This window comes from Lemur catta, chromosome 23, assembly GCF_020740605.2.
Source record: "Lemur catta isolate mLemCat1 chromosome 23, mLemCat1.pri, whole genome shotgun sequence".
NCBI classification, from domain to species: domain Eukaryota; kingdom Metazoa; phylum Chordata; class Mammalia; order Primates; family Lemuridae; genus Lemur; species Lemur catta.
In genome coordinates this window covers 4,386,810-4,403,520 of record NC_059150.1, presented here as the reverse complement: position 1 = coordinate 4,403,520, position 16,711 = coordinate 4,386,810, and the positions used below count along the sequence as shown (strand labels likewise).

Below are 16,711 nucleotides of genomic sequence, written 5' to 3'. Positions count from 1 at the left end.
AGAGGAGAAAGAGAACATTTTTTTAGTTAACAACCATGTACCAGGTACTGTGCTAAGTACTCTATCTACATCATATAATTTAATCCTTATGATAATCTTGTGAGTCGGAGATTAAGGATTTGCCAGAGGTCGTACAGCTAGTTGGTCAGTGGCTGGCAGAGCCTGAATGTGAATTTAGGATTGTCTTAGGCCAAAGCCAAAACAGGACATTGGAAATTACTTGGATCTTGCAGCAGACAACTGGGGAAAGGCGATCCAACAGAAGGATCAGCATGGGCAAAAACCTGGACTTGGAATGAAAGAGAAAAATTCACATTTGGAGAACTAGGAGAAGTTCACCAAGGTCCAACATGCCAGAGAGAAAATGGAGAAAGATGAGGCCTGAGAGTAGATTAGAGCCAGCTTGTAATGGGCCAGTAATGCCATGCTGAAGAAATTTGAACTCAATCTTGTAGACACTGGGAAGTTTCTCAGAGTTTTAGACTGTGGGCAACACAATAATAGCTAATGTTTATGAAGCACTAACATTGGCCAGGCCTCATGCCAAGAGCCTGCATGAATTATCTCACTTAATCCTGACAAAGACCCAATGAAACAGTTTTATTTTTTATTTTGAGACAGAGCCTTGCTCTGTTGCCCGGGCTAGAGTGAGTGCCGTGGCGTCAGCCTCGCTCACAGCAACCTCAAACTCCTGGGCTTAAGCGATCCTCCTGCCTCAGCCTCCGGAGTAGCTGGGACTACAGGCATGCGCCACCATGCCCGGCTAATTTTTTGTATATATATTTTTAGTTGTCCAGATAATTTTTATTTCTATTTTTAGTAGAGACGGGGTCTCGCTCAGGCTGGTCTCGAACTCCTGACCTCGAGCGATCCACCCGCCTCGGCCTCCCAGAGTGCTAGGATTACAGGCGTGAGCCACCGCGCCCGGCCTACAGTTTTATTTTTTTCCCTTTTTTAGATGACATCATTATTATTTAGAGGAGTTCAGTAATGTGCTCAAGATCATAGGCTGGCCAGGGACAGAAACCGGGGCCTATGTGATTCCAGAGCCCAAGCTTTTAACCGGCACCAAGAGAATTAATTCCACTCTCCTGAGGCATCCTGTAAGACTGTAAAGAGTTACTTTCTCTCCCTTTAGAATGGCACTATTTGCACACCGTCCTCGGGAGAATTGAGAAAGTTGTCAGACCCTCAAATGCCCTGCTGCGTTGTGTGTTCAGGTGAGCGCTGCCCCGCCCTGCGCTGTCTCCCAGATGCGCACTCTGGTGCAGGTGGCAGCACTGGCTGGACCCGGGGACTTTCAAAGCAAGACTAGTTAGGAACAGTTCCGCTGTCTCCCACAAGAAACGACAGGAGCCAAAACCGCCTGGCACGTGGTAGGCGCTCACTGAATAATTTGTGGAAGGAAGGGAGGGAGGGACCATGCGGTTGAAGAAGACGGATCAGTGTTTTGGGGACAAAACCGCTGGCGCAGGTGACAGGAGATGCCGGGAATTCCCGGCCCAGACGACAAGGTGCACGGTAGGAAAGTCAGCATTCCTTCCCAGGGTTCGGTCTCATGCTCTGGAACTCCTTCGCCATCACGCGCTCCGGGCTGTGCCCGACGAGGTGGGAGTTTGGAGTCGGACCGGCCGGGGCAGAGCCTGGGGACAGCCGGAGTCTGCGACCCGCGCGGGGCGGGGGCGGGGGCGGGGCCCGGGCGCGGGAGGCGCGGCCGAGGGGCGGGCCCGTCCCTGTCGCTGGGACTCCGGGATCCCGGCCTGCGATTGGAGGCGCGAGGCAGAGTCCGCGAGGAGGTGACGCGGCTGCGGAGGTGACGCGGGCCGTCGCGCGCCCCTTCCGGCGCGGGGAGGGCGCTGAGGATCCCGGGCCGCTCGGCCGCAGGCCGCCTCCTGCGCCGCGGGATGTAGCGCGGGGCCCGCGGCCCCCTGCAGAGCCTGCCCCCCGGCTGTAAGTTCCCCGGGCTCCGGGGGGGGGGCGGGCCCTCGGTCTGGGCGCGGGGACCCCGGGCGCCCCGGCCCGGGCCTGAGGCGGGGACAGCCGGGGGGGGCGCGGTGACCCGCCCCGACGACCCGAGGGTCCCGGTCCCCGCCCTGGAGCCGGCCGGGCCTCCCGGCGCTCGGCGCCCGAGCCGCGAACATTTCCGGCCCCTCCCACCGCGCGCCGCCGCCGGGGCGGCCTCCGGGGCAGTCTGGGCGCGGTGGGCTGCTCGCGTCCCGCTGTCCCCGAGTCCGGCGGTCCGGTGAGTGCTGTGTCCTCAGCCCCGCGGGTGTCCAGCCCTGGGTCGGGACCGGACGGCCCGAGCTAAGCCTCGTCCCAACGCCGCCGCGCGCGGGGAGGGCTGCCGCGGGCTCCGGTCGCAGAACCGCCCCTTCCCGGGGGACGCCGTGCTCGGCGGCCGGGGCAGCCCAGGGTCTCTCGGCCGACAGTCTTTGGCAGGTGGAACCGTGACAGTGCCCCCACCTCCGTGGGGTCGGAGGGGAGGTTGGTGGACACTTCACGGATTTAAGGTAATCCTAATAGCTGAAATGTGGGTAAAAATCTAAACTATCTTGGGGGAAACTGAAATTTCATTCCCTGAGAAATCTAGGATGGATGTGTGCTATCTTATGTTTGAGAATTATATTCTTAAAGCCTCCGATTTTAAGAAAACAAAATTGGTAAATGCTTTCGCTCAGTTTCTGGTGTTTCCTGGGAGAATGGGAACCTGACAAGGCGCATTTCAGCTTACACAGTGTTGGATGTCAAAGGAGCACTTGGAGGCCACGGTATTTTACTAGATTCACCACAGTAGTTCCCTCAAGTGTTTAGAAGGTAACCTAGAAAACACAGCGGGGAATATGTCGGCTGCCGTCTTCAATGAAGACTATAGTGGCTTGTTCCTTTCTGAAATGAAGTAATAGTGAGGTCTGTTCACTGCTTTTCTCTGTCCATAGTGGCTGGGTAGCCCATGATGCTGCAACTGCTGTTCGTGAGGTGTTACCCTATCTGCACACTGCCAGAAATTTAGGCAGGGTGGCACTCAGCTTTGCAATGTCAGGGCTCCTGGCTTGCAGATACTAAATTTCTTTATTCCAGGAGTAGCTTTTATGTTCCTTATGGTTGGTACTTGGGAAATCAGTCTTAAAAACTGATGTTACCTGTGAAGGTCCATCTTAGGGTAGACCTCCACAAAACTGTACCAAGCTGCAGAGTAGAATCTGAAAGCCTTCTCTTCTCAGTGGTCAAGAAATTACATGATTCTCAAGGAATAAATAAATAAGCAGCCACTTTGCCTGCAAGTAAAAGAGAATCTCAGAAAGGTAACAGGAAGCAACATTAATCCCCTGGATCCCCAGTACTAATGGATAAAGGACACCACCTTAAGTAGGCTTTCAGGCTATTTTCAGTTTCTTCAGTCTGGCCTCATTTTGTCTTTCCAAGATTCATTTGTGGAAGGGCGGATTGTTCACTGCCCTGGGAGCTGTGTTCTTTCATGCCTTTGTTCACACCATGTACTCTCTCTGGAATGCCTGCTCCCATCTCTGCCTATCAAGATCCTTTCTTAAATCTTCCACAAAATGTTCCTGATCGCTTCAGCTAAAATTGAGCTTTCCTTCTGAATTCCTCTAGCACTTAGTGGCACTTAGTCTAACAGTAATGTTATTAGAAAACAAGTTGTTTCTCCCTCTTAAAGTAGAGGCCAGCAACCATGTCAAACCTCTAACTCTACTCTTTGCCTTGTCTCTGTAGCCACAGTACCATGCGCATTGTAAATAATAAATATTCTCAGATTAATAAAGGATAGAATATCCCCTTCTTTCTAGGCCAGCAAAGTTGTTCTCTATTTCCCTAGGAAATTTCCTTTGGCTCCTGAAATGCAAGGCCAAACTGAAACCCTTTAATGTGCTTGCTATGTTGCCCTGTCTCATCTCCTTGTGATCACACATCTCCTTGTGAACTAAATAGTCATCTTTATAGCTGAAAGCTTTGTTAATTATGATAGGGTTTTTTTCTAAATTTGTCCTTAAGGTCCATTTGTCCTTAATGGACCACCAGACTTTGTTCTTCTCACCATGCTTGAAGTTGATTCCCTTTTCCTGCTCAGAAATGTCAGGAGCAGGAATGATGTTTATGAAGTTTGTAACTATTGTGGATTTTTAAAATCCTTCAAAGTGCCTTCTAACTAAACCAGTTTCATGTAATTGGCTTTTAGGCATGCACCTAGTTTGCTTTTGTTTCATTGGGGCTTCTGGGGTACACAGTATAAAGTGGGTGCTATATTGTGCAATATACTGACCATATATCTACCTGTAATGCACTTGAAAAATGGGTATTAAAAACAGGTTGGCATGAAGATCCCTCATACACCTGTGTACTATTTACTTTTCTTATTTTTCATGGCATTAGGAAAGTTTACTTGTCTCTATTCGAGATCGGAAAGACCTCTTTTGTTGGGATGGCTTTAACTGGGGAAGAACTACAAAGAAAATTAGATTGTGCTTTTCCACTTCAGACTCTGGAATACTTGGTGGTAGGAGAGCTTAGGCTCCATTACTGCAGTTTGGTAATTTCAAACATGTGCCTTTGCCTTGACTCATTTTTCTCCAACAAAGCTGTGAAACTACCCTCCCTAACAAAGAGAGTAGATACAGGACAAGATAGCTGTGTTCTTTGTCTATACTGCTAGACTGACCTTGCTTTAGAACAATGAGAATCAAGTTCGCCATAGATAGAGCCAACCCACGGAATCTCTAAGGGTCCAGGGATCCCAGATTTGAAAAACTCCTGAAAGAAGCTTTGTGCATTTGACTCCAGGGGAAGAGTGTGCTATAGCCTGGAAAACTTGGGAACTGGTTCACAGTATAAATGTCTCCAAGACTTTAAGTAAAATTATTCTCCAGCTTACTGGCTAGTGATTAAGAATCAATCTTTTCCCCAAGTTTGGCCCAGGATTATCTTATTTATAGGAGCACAAACACCTCCCCGCTCTACAGCTTTACTCTAATATCCTAGGTTTATCCAGTTGGAAAGCTTAGTGGTAAAGGTTTATTAGCTTGAGTTGAAGAAATCCCATAAAAAATGCAGTCAATGGAGTTTGGCTCAATTATAATTTGCTATGTTGGGTGTGGCAGGTTTGAGGGAAAAAATGTTTTCTCTAAAATACATAAGGACATTGAAAGTTGGCTCTGCTGAGTCCAACACCTTAGGGGTTTGTACTGATTTTATATAATGGACTAAAACATTTGCCTGTGAGTGTGTCAGTTGTTTGTGAGTGGTCCACCCCACAGAAGTGATGTTTTCAGGTCCTAGTATCATTTGCTCTTCTTTCTTGCCAGACCTCCGATCCCTCTCTCTCCCTTTCCTGTCTCTGTGTCGCTACAGTTTAGAAGACCAAACTGGACAATGGACATTGATCACTATGATGACATGATCTCCATTGACCTCCATTGTATGTACTTCAATGCATGATGATATATTTTGTATGATGAGTTGTAGCTGATGGCTGGTTTGTGAGTTAACTGGGGTATCTCTTAGGTTTGGTGACTTTGGGTCTAGGTTATGGGGAGTGGGAGTAGGAGCTAGTTGTAGAGGAGCTGGAAGGAATCAGGAGAATTAATAGAAAATTATTTGAACTGAAAAGGGAAAAGACTTGACGGCCAGCAGACTTCAGGGCGTAAAAACTTTTCAGATCAAATGATGAAATTATATAGTAGGAATGCCAAGCTGGATTCTGCATAACATCTTTGGACCCTAATTGCCCAACTTAAAGTTTCTCTATATTATTCTCATTGCCTCTAGTGAAATTGGTTACATAGCACTCAAAATAACTGAATTTAGTGTGTGACCATTCTAGCTGAGGGATTCTCTCCCTCCACTGCCCTCCTGGAGCTATGACATTGTGTCACTTATTTTGTACATATCACAAACTACCTATGTCATCTGATTATAGGCTCTCTGAAGACAATGACATAACTTGTTCAACTTTGTATTTCGAATAGTACGTTACAATGCTTTTGGGGTGCCAGTACTGAATATACTTGCTACATATTCAGTGAATGTGTTGGCTTGCTTTGGGAAAAAGAATAAGAGAAGGCCCCCCAAGTACAAGAAAAAGAACACAAGCCCTTCCCTAGTAGCAAGGAGCTAACTCATATATTTGCTGGCTGGAATCTGCCCCATTCATTCATTCATTTTGAAATACAGGTTCTGATCAAAATTAGGGATATGTATTATTTTATGATCCATGTATTGCATACCAGAACCTGAGGTTTTTTGTTTTGTTTCTGCCCCGGTGGTCTGCTCTAAATTACTGGCAGCAATATTCTAAGCTAAGTGTGCTGCTCTTTTCAGACATCTCCAAAATGCCCAAACCTATTGATGTTTTTTGCTCACAGTCTAAAGTATGTCTTAGTAAAGCTGTTTATTCAGTAGTGCTTCACTTTGAGGAACTATGTTTTGAGGCCAGCCTATTGAGAAAGATTTCCCAATGTTTCTTCTCACGTGGGTTGCCTATCTCTTGAGGTTTCTAGGGGCCTCCCGTTTCCTGTTCTCCTTAAGCACAATTGTTGACTATGACTGTGTGCTGGCATCTTGTCAGTCTTGCACATTGAAGGGGGAGGAACTGTCTGTGTGTTGACACTATAGGAAGGTCTGCTGTACAGCGTGTCACTGTTTTTGCTCTCTTGGACTAGATTTGCCTGTTGCTTTCAGCTGTGCTTGTGGGTCCAGCATAGCGTCACTCACGACTGAAACTTGAGGATTACCCTCACCTGAGGTATTAGTCAGGGTTCTCCGGAGAGAACCAATAAGATAGACAGACACACAGACAGGTAGATATAGACGGGGGGCGGGATTTATTAGGTCAATTGGCTCATGCGATTATGGAGGCTATGTCCCACGATATGCCATCTGCAAGCCAGAGAACCAGGGAAGCCGGTAGCTGGCTCAGACTGAGGTCAAGGGGCTGCCGGTGCAAGTCCCAGAACCCCTGGAGTTCTTGATGTCCGAGGGCAGGAGAAGAAGGTTGTCCAGCTCCAGGAGGGAGGGAAAGAGGGAAGGGAAGGAGAGACAGACAGACAGATTTATAATCCCTGAGAAGGAATTGTGATTAGTCTCAGATAAAAAAGAACTGGTACCAGATGTCAAAGTATATGTGGTGAACAGCCGTGGATGATAGTGTCTCCTTTGGGAGCAAAGTCATGTTTGCTGTCCAATATATTAACAAAATATCTGGGCTTCCTAAGCATAAGTTTCCCTCCCTTAATGCAGCCCACTCCCTGTGCAGGTGGTACGTGGCTCTTTTTGCACCGCCCTGTGGTAACTGGGGCTTGGGTAACCAATGCAAGAAAATGCTAATATTCTGGCTACTGCTATTACTAGGAGTAATAAAGTTCTTTGTCCCTGGGGGAAAAACAACTAGTAATTTATAACATAGTGGGAATCTTTAGAAACTTTTCCTCTCGTTTCAATATTATTTGAGACCTGAGTAAAGACTGCTGCTAAAATCCAACCCAGCAAAACTTAAAGTGTTTCTGAGCTTTTTCCTAGAAAACTGAATCCTGGGTTTCTCTGGTGTTCCTAAAGGATCCATGTGCTTGTCTCTAGTTTCTGACAAACTAATTTGAATGATGCTTAGATTATGGGCTGTGGTGGTTGGGACAAGCTCTTGCAGAGCCGGTTATTAGGTATGTGTGTGGCAAACCTAAGGCTTCCTCCCTGTCTTCAACTTCCTGCTTCCAGGTAAGTTACTGCTCGCTTTAAGAAGAGATTGTGATGAAAGCTTGTTATCCAAGTGTTGAAGCCAGGCTATGATCCTATAATAGAATTAGTAAACCTTGCAAAGAAGTTAACCACTAGGCATCCGACCCACAACCAAGTTCCTTTTGTATGCACAGCACATCTGTCAGAGCATTTGTAGATAAAGCTCAACTGAGTTCAGTTGGCATTTAATTTATTTCTAAGCCTGGGTGATCTTGTAGTAATTGCAGCCAGGTGTTGGCTTCACAGTTTCGTTCCTCAGTCTCAGAGGGAGGCGTTTCTTGGGCAGAATGAGCTTTGGGAATGGCAGGCAAGACCCGCTTCATTCAGTGGGGTTCATAACTGTGGGAGGAAGTTGAGGGTGGGTAGCTGTTTCTCTGTGGCACCAGTTTGGTGCAGTAACCACAGATCTTTTGAAGACAAGCAATTAGGTGTTATATTTTCAGCCTTATCTGTGAGATTAGTAAGGTTCTGGGTAAAGGGTGACATTAAAGAGGGAGAACAGGAATAGATTTCATTTACGCAATTAACTGGTTTTAGAATTGCAAAAGGGTATGGGTTGATCAGTATTGAATTATAGAAATGAAACTGTAAGAGGAATGAAGTGTCAACCCTTCGTGTTTGTGTTTGCTTTTAGTGACTACCATCACAGGGAGATCTCTGCCCCCTGGGGCTGAGAGACCCCAACCTTTCCCCAAGCTGAAGCTGCAGGGCCTTGAGGTACCAGCCAGATGTCTTCTCACAAAGGATCTGTGGTGGCACAGAGCAATGGGGCTCCTGCCAGTAACAGGGAACCTGACACAGTGGAACTGGCGGAACTGGGACCCCTGCTAGAAGAGAAGGGCAAACGAGTAATCGCCAATCCAACCAAAGTAAGTCGTCTTCCCAGGAGTCATTCCCTTGACCAACATCTCTCCTTAGACCTCTGTCAGTTTCTTTTTTAAAGACCTCACCTTCCTGCCGAAAGGAGAAACCATAGCACCTTGGTAATGTCTCTGTCCAAGTCTTTACTATGCTATATTACAAGTATCTTTTTGTCTGTTCTTCCCGCTGTAAGCTTTTCGGAGTTCACTCAATGTTTGGAACCCCAGTGCTTTAGCAGAAGGACTGAATAAGTAATCAGTAAAGGAAGGAAACTGTCAATTAGGGTTAGGTTTGACTTCATATAACAAACAAAAATTCCTGTAGCTTTGACAGGGTAGAAGTCTGTCATCAAGTAAGATAATTCTGGAAGTGAGCAATCCAAGGCTGTTGGGGCAGCCCCACTGCTGTCAAGCACCTGTCTTGCTCTTCCTTCTTTCTTAATGTGTTGTCCATCACACCTACAGTCTGCCCACGGTGAAGCAGGACAAAGGTCTGCTCTTTCCCTTTTGAATAGACTCGCAGGAAATACTTAGGCCAGAATTTAGTTACATAGTGAAGTTCAGCTGCAATGGCGGCTAGGAAGAGTGTGGCCTGGGTAAAATTGCAGTAACGTTGCCACCCTGAACAAAACCAAGGACTTTGTTACTTAGGAAGAGAGAGAGAATGGATTTTGGGGTAGGCAAGCCACAATCTTAAGAGGGACCATGTATTTACCAGGAACCATCAACAGAAGAGACAAATATCCCAGAGAAGGGGCTGCACGGCCAGGCTTTCCATTGCCAGGGTTTGGAGCCTTGGGTTAGAGAGAAAGGTCTCTCTGCTTTATAGGCAAGTGCTCTCCCGGGGGCACTCCTGGACCCAGGAGTCAGCGCTGCTGTTTTCTGTGGAACCAGCCCCGAGGCCCTGATACTCCTGGGAGCTGCTATGGATACAAAGTTTCAGTTGTGATAGCGTCCCCAGAGTCAGTGAACAGAGAACCCTGAACAGAATTATTGTTAAGGAAATCTCTGATGAAACTTTGTGTCTTTTTCATTGTTTTCAAAATTCAGTGGCCTGGAAGAGAGAACTGTTTGGGAAATTGGGGAAGTTGACAACCACTGTCCTAGAGAAAGGATGGGTCATTTAGTCTTAAACAACACCTAGGGCTGGTGTGCTAATCTTGTGTTCCTCCAAGGCTAGTCTTCCTAAGAGTCTATCTACTGTGTGCTGAATAGAACTTTCACTCCAGCAAAGTATTAATAAATCTCTAACTATAGTGTTGTAAACTCAGTAAGTATCATGCTTTTGGAGAAGAGGCCACAAGACCCTATGCAGGAAAGAGGCTGGGCAGTAAGTGTCGAGCTGGGGTTTTTCTGGTTCTCTCTGATCTAGAATAGTACAATCTATGAAATGACTCCCTGGGTTTTTTGTTGTTTTGTTTGTTTGTTTTTCTTACAGGCTGAAGAAGAGCAAACATGCCCAGTGCCCCAGGAAGAGGAGGAGGAGGTGCGGGTACTGACGCTTCCCCTGCAAGCCCACCACGCCATGGAGAAGATGGAGGAGTTTGTGTACAAGGTACAGCCTAGGAGCTTCTGTCCTGGAAAGGGCAGGGCAGTGGGCTTGTCTGGGATATTCCCAGCTGGCAAGCTTGCTTGGGTTGAAGAGCTTTTAATCCTGTGAGTGGGTTTGTTTTCTGGCTAAGGTGAGGTAAATCAAGGCAAAAACTGGCTGAATTTTTACGGCGTACTCTGTTAGGCATTGTTCAAAATATATTCTAAAACAGGGCTTCCTAACTTTTGTGCTCTGGATCCCTTTGGAAGTCATCAAAATATTTAAATATGAGATAGTCAAATGGGCTCCTGTATTCACACATGAAGTATACATTAATGATAAGCTCTAATGTATCTTATTAAAATTTATAATTTCTAAGTAGTGATAAGTAGAAATAGTATTTTGAGATATCTACAAAACTAATGTATGAAAATATCTGTGATTTCTATTGGTGACCAAGCCACAAGTTCTACTAATATTACTGTGGTTTGTTGCCTAGATTTATCATTGGGGGAAATACAAAATTTAATTAGAGCTAAATGAAAATAAAGATACTTTTCTCCATCCAAGTTTCCAGCTCTCCCTGGATTCTGTCTATTGTGCGTGGATCCTAGATTAAACACCCCTGCTCTAAAAAGACTTAGTTCCAGCCTAGTAAGAAGTTAGACTCTAACTGGGGGAAATGGTAGAGCAGGAGGCAAACATAATCCCCCCAAGAAGAGGGGCAAGGAGGGATTTGTATGTTTTTTAAAACCGTATCTATAATTTGTTTGTTTTCATTCACTATATTAATTCTGAAATTTCAAGTAGTCTAAAGGAGGAGGTGCCATATTTTCTTCAAAGGTTGAGAAACAACCTAAAGCTTACACAGATAAACTAATATGAAACAAGGACAAAGTGGTCAAAATATGGGTCAGTACTCTGCTAGCCCCATTTGTGCTGTGTCTTGCATATCTCCTGGTCCAAGCGGGTTCCCCACTATTCCCTGGGACCATTTAATGCCTGAATGACATCCTCCTACACTGGTCCCCCTTCACTGCTTGTCCCTGGGGAAGCTGATATTCTCTAGAGGCTTCCTAGAGAGAGTGTATATCTTCTAGGTCTGGGAGGGACGCTGGAGGGTCATCCCATATGATGTGCTCCCCGACTGGCTGAAGGACAATGACTACCTGCTACATGGCCATAGACCGCCCATGCCGTCCTTTCGGGCTTGTTTCAAGAGCATCTTCCGCATCCACACAGAAACTGGCAACATCTGGACCCATTTGCTTGGTAATTTGGATGAGAAAAAATCCAATTCTTTTGTCTTCTCAACTGCCAAGAGATTGTATAGCTTTTGTCCATGGGATGGAAGAAGAACAGAGTTGCTGTGATTGATAGCTGAAGTTGTGCCTTTAAACTACCAGTGACCTTGGTTGACCTTTGATCACTGATATTTCAGACTGAGGGTGGAGGACCTAGAAACCGAAGCAGTTGGGACTCGACATTCTCTGTGATCCCTAGCAGAACTGTTTTAGATGAAGGCAACTCCTTCTACTTCATAATTTCCCAGTGTGAAGACAAAATGCTAACATTTCAGAAAATGGTCTTTTTGTCTGGATTTGTATGACTGGTGCCATTTTGTACTGAAATTTTTGACTGCAGTTCACACAGCTAAACCCTGTAGTGTAGTTAACTGATTTAAACCATCTGCTGTCAAAGTGTATACATTCCCTTCTTCCTCACAGGTTCTGTTGTTTTTTTTTTTTTCCCTTGTCCCTCCTGCAGGTTTTGTGCTGTTTCTGTTTTTGGGAATCTTGACCATGCTTAGACCAAATATGTACTTCATGGCCCCTCTCCAGGAGAAGGTGGTTTTTGGGATGTTCTTTTTGGGTGCAGTGCTCTGCCTCAGCTTCTCCTGGCTCTTCCACACTGTCTATTGTCATTCAGAGAAAGTCTCTCGGACTTTTTCCAAGTGAGTTGAAAGACTAGCAGCGGGAAAACACTGCACACTGCTGTCGCGTCTCGTGAGTCCGGCGCTGGCTGGGTGCTGGGAACTCCTGGAACTCCTAGAGATCTCCCAGTCTGCCAGAGCGAAGCTTCTCTGCTCTGTGGGTATAGCAGGGTGACGAAGCATTTCCCCTAAACACTTCATGAAAGAACTAACTGCAGCCTCCTCAACAGATGGAAGCCAACTGTGGAATATATCTGCTACCTGAACAGTACTATCTTTTGTGAAACCTGGGGTGCCCGTGGGCTCTTTCCAAGAGCTTGCACCCAATACTAGCTTACTGTTCCTATTGGCCCAAGCCCAGGTAGGGTGCGGTAAGGAGTACCGCCCTACCCACCAGCCAAGGAAAGCTTATCTTCGCTGTCCATGCGTGGCCGGAAGGCCCAGGTGCCCATCTGATGTTTTCCCTATTCCCCAGCTCTGAGTCTGGGTTTCTGTTTGTTTACTTGTTTTTATTGTTGTTTTTGGTTTTGGTAGCAGTGGCCGTGGTGGTGGTGGATTAGTTTGTTATTCCCAATAACACCAGTTGCAAGAATACATTTTCATCATTTAAAAAGTCGACTAAGGCAGAACAAACTAAAGTACCCCTTAATAAGACTCCCAATCTGGCGTTTTGTTTTTAGAACTCATCCTATTAGATGGGGGAATATTGAGAGCCCTTCCCGAGTGTGATGCAGGGAACCAACTGGGCTGTGATGGAACTTCTAAATTCAAGTATCTGCTAGGGACATATAGCTGTTCACCACTAAGGAAAAGGGATAGAGTTCTGTGAGCAGGGATTCTTAGAGACGTTTCCATTATAAAATAGAAGTGCTCAACTTTGTGGAATTTTAATCCAGAATACAGGATGGATTGTATGGGAAGTGAGGGGAAACTAGGGATGGTTAAATGTGGGCGCAGGTGGCGAAAAGAAACAACTAGTTAAATGAATCCTAAGAATTCATTTCACCTACTGATTTATTTCATTTTTGTGGTTTTTTTAGACTGGACTATTCAGGGATTGCTCTACTGATTATGGGGAGCTTTGTCCCCTGGCTCTATTACTCCTTCTACTGCTCCCCACAGCCACGGCTCATCTACCTCTCCATCGTTTGTGTCCTGGGCATTTCTGCCATCATTGTGGCACAGTGGGACCGGTTTGCCACTCCTAAGCACCGGCAGACAAGAGCAGGTGGGTAGGACGACACACGTGAACCTCAGAGGTATTTGCATGTTGGGCCTGATAGGCTCAACCCTGGGCCTTCAGTTTGCAGTTTGGGAATCCCACCCAAACCCTGATCTGTGTTTAGAACTTTCAAAACAGCGAGAATTTTCAAAGCTCAATTCTCCCCTAGTGTTGTACTATTTCGTTAGAATCCTGTTACATCAGATCATTACCCACCCGGTCAGTTAACTGCAAGCATAGATATGACAGCTCTAATACTTGGTTTAAGACAGTTTGAAAATATAGCAAGCACAGTCATTTTAGTGACCTGAGTCCTAAGCACTCAGACCAAGACATTAAAAAATACCCAGAGGCATTTTATTAAAGGAACGGAGTACCTGGTTTGGTGAGTAAAATACCTTGAGCATAAACACTGATAAGTCATGTAATAGCTATAAGCATAAACATCTTTGTTTTGTCTGGCCTCTTATTTTAAGCCTTTATTAGTTGGAGCAATACCCCCAATTACCACTAGTCTTCAGCCACTATAGCCTTATCTGCTGTTTTAAATTTAATTTAAAAATTAAATATTTGTCAAGCACCAACCATGTGCCATGCACCAGGCGTAAACAAGGGCAGCTACAAAGATGGAGAAGGTTGTTATGCACAGTGTAGTGGGGCTGGGACAAGTCCCCATTCTTTGCTCACTCTTGCCTTATTTGTATGTCCCAGCAGCTACAGGACAACTACTAATCTGGGTATATCTACCTACTCAGGAGGTCAGAGTCCTGGTTACATCAATCTTATATGATCTTAATGGGAAACCTATCCAATTCTTCTCTGACTCGGGAGCCAACTAAAGCTTTGCCATCTAGGTTCTGTACCCAAGTTAGCCGCCGGAGGGTTTGGACATACCATTTTTGCCTAGACTCCTTAACAGATAATGAGGAATATGAGATGTTTGTTCCTTAAAAGGTAATAGTTCTATAAGCACTTACACAGCCTTCTTCCCATTCTAGATGTAGGAGAAATATCTGCTAATTGTTATCCATCTTGTGGCTAAATTTCCTAAACATGTACTGTTCCCCAAAAAATGGCTAATTGTCATAAACATTTGGATTCTAGAGTAAGGCAACAGTGCCTTCCGTGTAGTGGCTTTTTCCTTGGGTGACGATCTTATGTCTGCTCTGCTCTGTTCAGGAGTGTTCCTGGGACTTGGCTTGAGTGGTGTTGTGCCCACCATGCACTTTACCATCGCTGAGGGCTTTGTCAAGGCCACCACGGTGGGCCAGATGGGCTGGTTCTTCCTCATGGCTGTGATGTACATCACTGGAGCTGGCCTTTATGCTGCTCGAATTCCTGAGCGCTTCTTTCCTGGAAAATTTGACATATGGGTAAGAAATGAGTCTTCCAGCAGGGCCCATGATGGTGAGTGACCAGGCCAAAGTTAAAGGTCTGAGTAAAAGGTGGTAAGAGAGTTGGATCATGTAGTGTTTGGGGGTACAAATACATAGGCACATTGGGGAAAAATAGCCAATATTAACATTTTGGTATATCTCTGACAAGGAATGTGTCTTAAAATTTTTTTCTAACAAATACATCATTTTTATGATATTAAAAAAATTGTTTAAGGAGAAACTAGAAGAGGCAAACACTTTCTCCTACTTATTTCTAATTCCTCATTGCCATTATCCTAAAGGCTCTTCTCTTTTTATTCCTGCAGTTCCAGTCTCATCAGATTTTCCATGTCCTGGTGGTGGCAGCAGCCTTTGTCCACTTCTATGGGGTCTCCAACCTTCAGGAATTCCGTTATGGCCTGGAAGGTGGCTGTACTGATGACTCCCTTCTCTGAGCCTTCCCACCTGAAGGGTGGAGGAGGAGCTTCCCAAGTGCTTTTAAAAATAACTTCTTTGCTGAAGTGAGAGGAAGAGTCTGAGTTGTCTGTTTCTAGAAGAAACCTCTTAGAGAATTCAGTACCAACCAAGCTTCGGCCCACTTTCACCCCCACTGGGCAATAAACGTAACATTTCCACTCCCCTAGCTGGGGAGGGTGGGGATGGTCACACTTAGCCGTCCCCCTCCTCAGCAAGGCAACTACGGGCCCCGCACAGAGACAGTACTTTGAAACTCACGTTGAGATTTTACCCCTTCCTTCACCATTTTGGGAAAAAATTATGGACTGGGACTCTTCAGAAATTCTGGTTTTTTTCTGGAAGACAATGTCCCTCCCTTACCCCCATCCTTACTTTGTAACCTGGCTTGTAACAGGCCAGCCATTTTGTAGCACACTTTTCAAAAACAATTATATAACTTGGTCCCATCTTTCTAGGGCCTGGATCTGCTTACACAGCAGGAAGAATCAAGCCACCAACTTTTACATAGCCTGGCTAATCATGGAAGTGTGTCCAGGCTTCAAATAACTTGAGTTTTAATTTTTTTCTTTCTTGGCAGAGTAATGTAAAATTAAAATGGGGAAAGATATTTAATATTTAATACTAAGCTTTAAAAAGAAACCTGCTATCATTGCTATGTATCTTGATGCAAAGACTATGATGATAATAAAAGAAAGTACAGAAGACACTTGGCATTCAAAGACTTAACATGTATGGTCTTGATTATTTGCACATAACTCCAAAGGATTAAGGATTTCAGATTCTGCTGAGGCACAAATTTGAATCATAGGCAGTGACAGGCTAACTGAATACCTAGCATCTCCTCAATACAGCTTTATTTTTTCCTACGTAGTGCACAGACCATCTTATTAGAGAAATCAATAGGCTTAGTAGTGTTTAATAATTAGGAGACTCTCACAGGTATTAGGATATATCCCAGAATTTAGGATGTATCTCACCTTGCCTAGGGTTGTCTCATTGAGGGGTCAGTCCATGCCACCATGTGCCTTTGTGAATTATTCTCAACCTGACATGAGCTCCAGCCACTGGATAGCCCAAGTCAGCAGTAATCACTTCTCAGCTAATGTAGGCAGTTAAAGGGGAGTCTTCTTGAGTTATAAGGTTGTGTTAACTTCAAGGGTCAAGTCTGTACAACTGGGAAAACAAATGATCCTTTTAAAAAATAATACACCTAAGCCAATAAATGAAGTTTCTCAGCCTCAAGTGGTAATTGGGGAAATGTAAATTAAAACCAAAATGATAAAGCATCTCACTCTAACCACATTGGCACAAATTAAAAAGCCTAATCTTGAGTGTTGCTGTGGGTGTGAAACAGACCAGATGCTGCTAGTGGAAGTGTACATCGGCAGGACCACTTTGCGTGGATATGCGTAGAATATATGCAACATTCAAACATTTCATGAAACAATACTTCACAATGTGAGATGCATCTGATACCTATCCTAGGTTACTTTGCTTTAAAAAAAAAAAAAAATGCTGGTTCTGGCCAAGTGCGGAAGCTCATGCCTGTAATCCCAGCACTTTGAGAGG

The 16,711-nt window shown here is 45.3% G+C and overlaps 1 protein-coding gene across 3 annotated transcripts; it reads left to right on the top strand.

Annotated features, from left to right (window-relative positions):
- Positions 1-1,740: 1,740 nt before the first annotated feature.
- On the top strand, positions 1,741-15,863 carry ADIPOR1 (adiponectin receptor 1). 3 transcript variants are annotated; one of them, XM_045536266.1, is made up of 8 exons: positions 1,741-1,950; positions 8,378-8,612; positions 10,042-10,158; positions 11,235-11,406; positions 11,902-12,088; positions 13,108-13,295; positions 14,469-14,662; positions 14,992-15,863. In XM_045536266.1, exons 2-8 carry the CDS (start codon positions 8,472-8,474, stop codon positions 15,118-15,120), a joined length of 1,128 nt encoding a protein of 375 aa, XP_045392222.1. In that variant the 5' UTR covers positions 1,741-1,950; positions 8,378-8,471; the 3' UTR covers positions 15,121-15,863. The 3 variants fall into 3 exon arrangements, with proteins under 3 accessions (XP_045392222.1, XP_045392223.1, XP_045392224.1); XM_045536267.1 differs by lacking the exon at positions 1,741-1,950 and adding an exon at positions 2,187-2,242; XM_045536268.1 differs by lacking the exon at positions 1,741-1,950 and adding an exon at positions 2,390-2,510.
- The last annotated feature ends 848 nt before the right edge of the window (positions 15,864-16,711 follow it).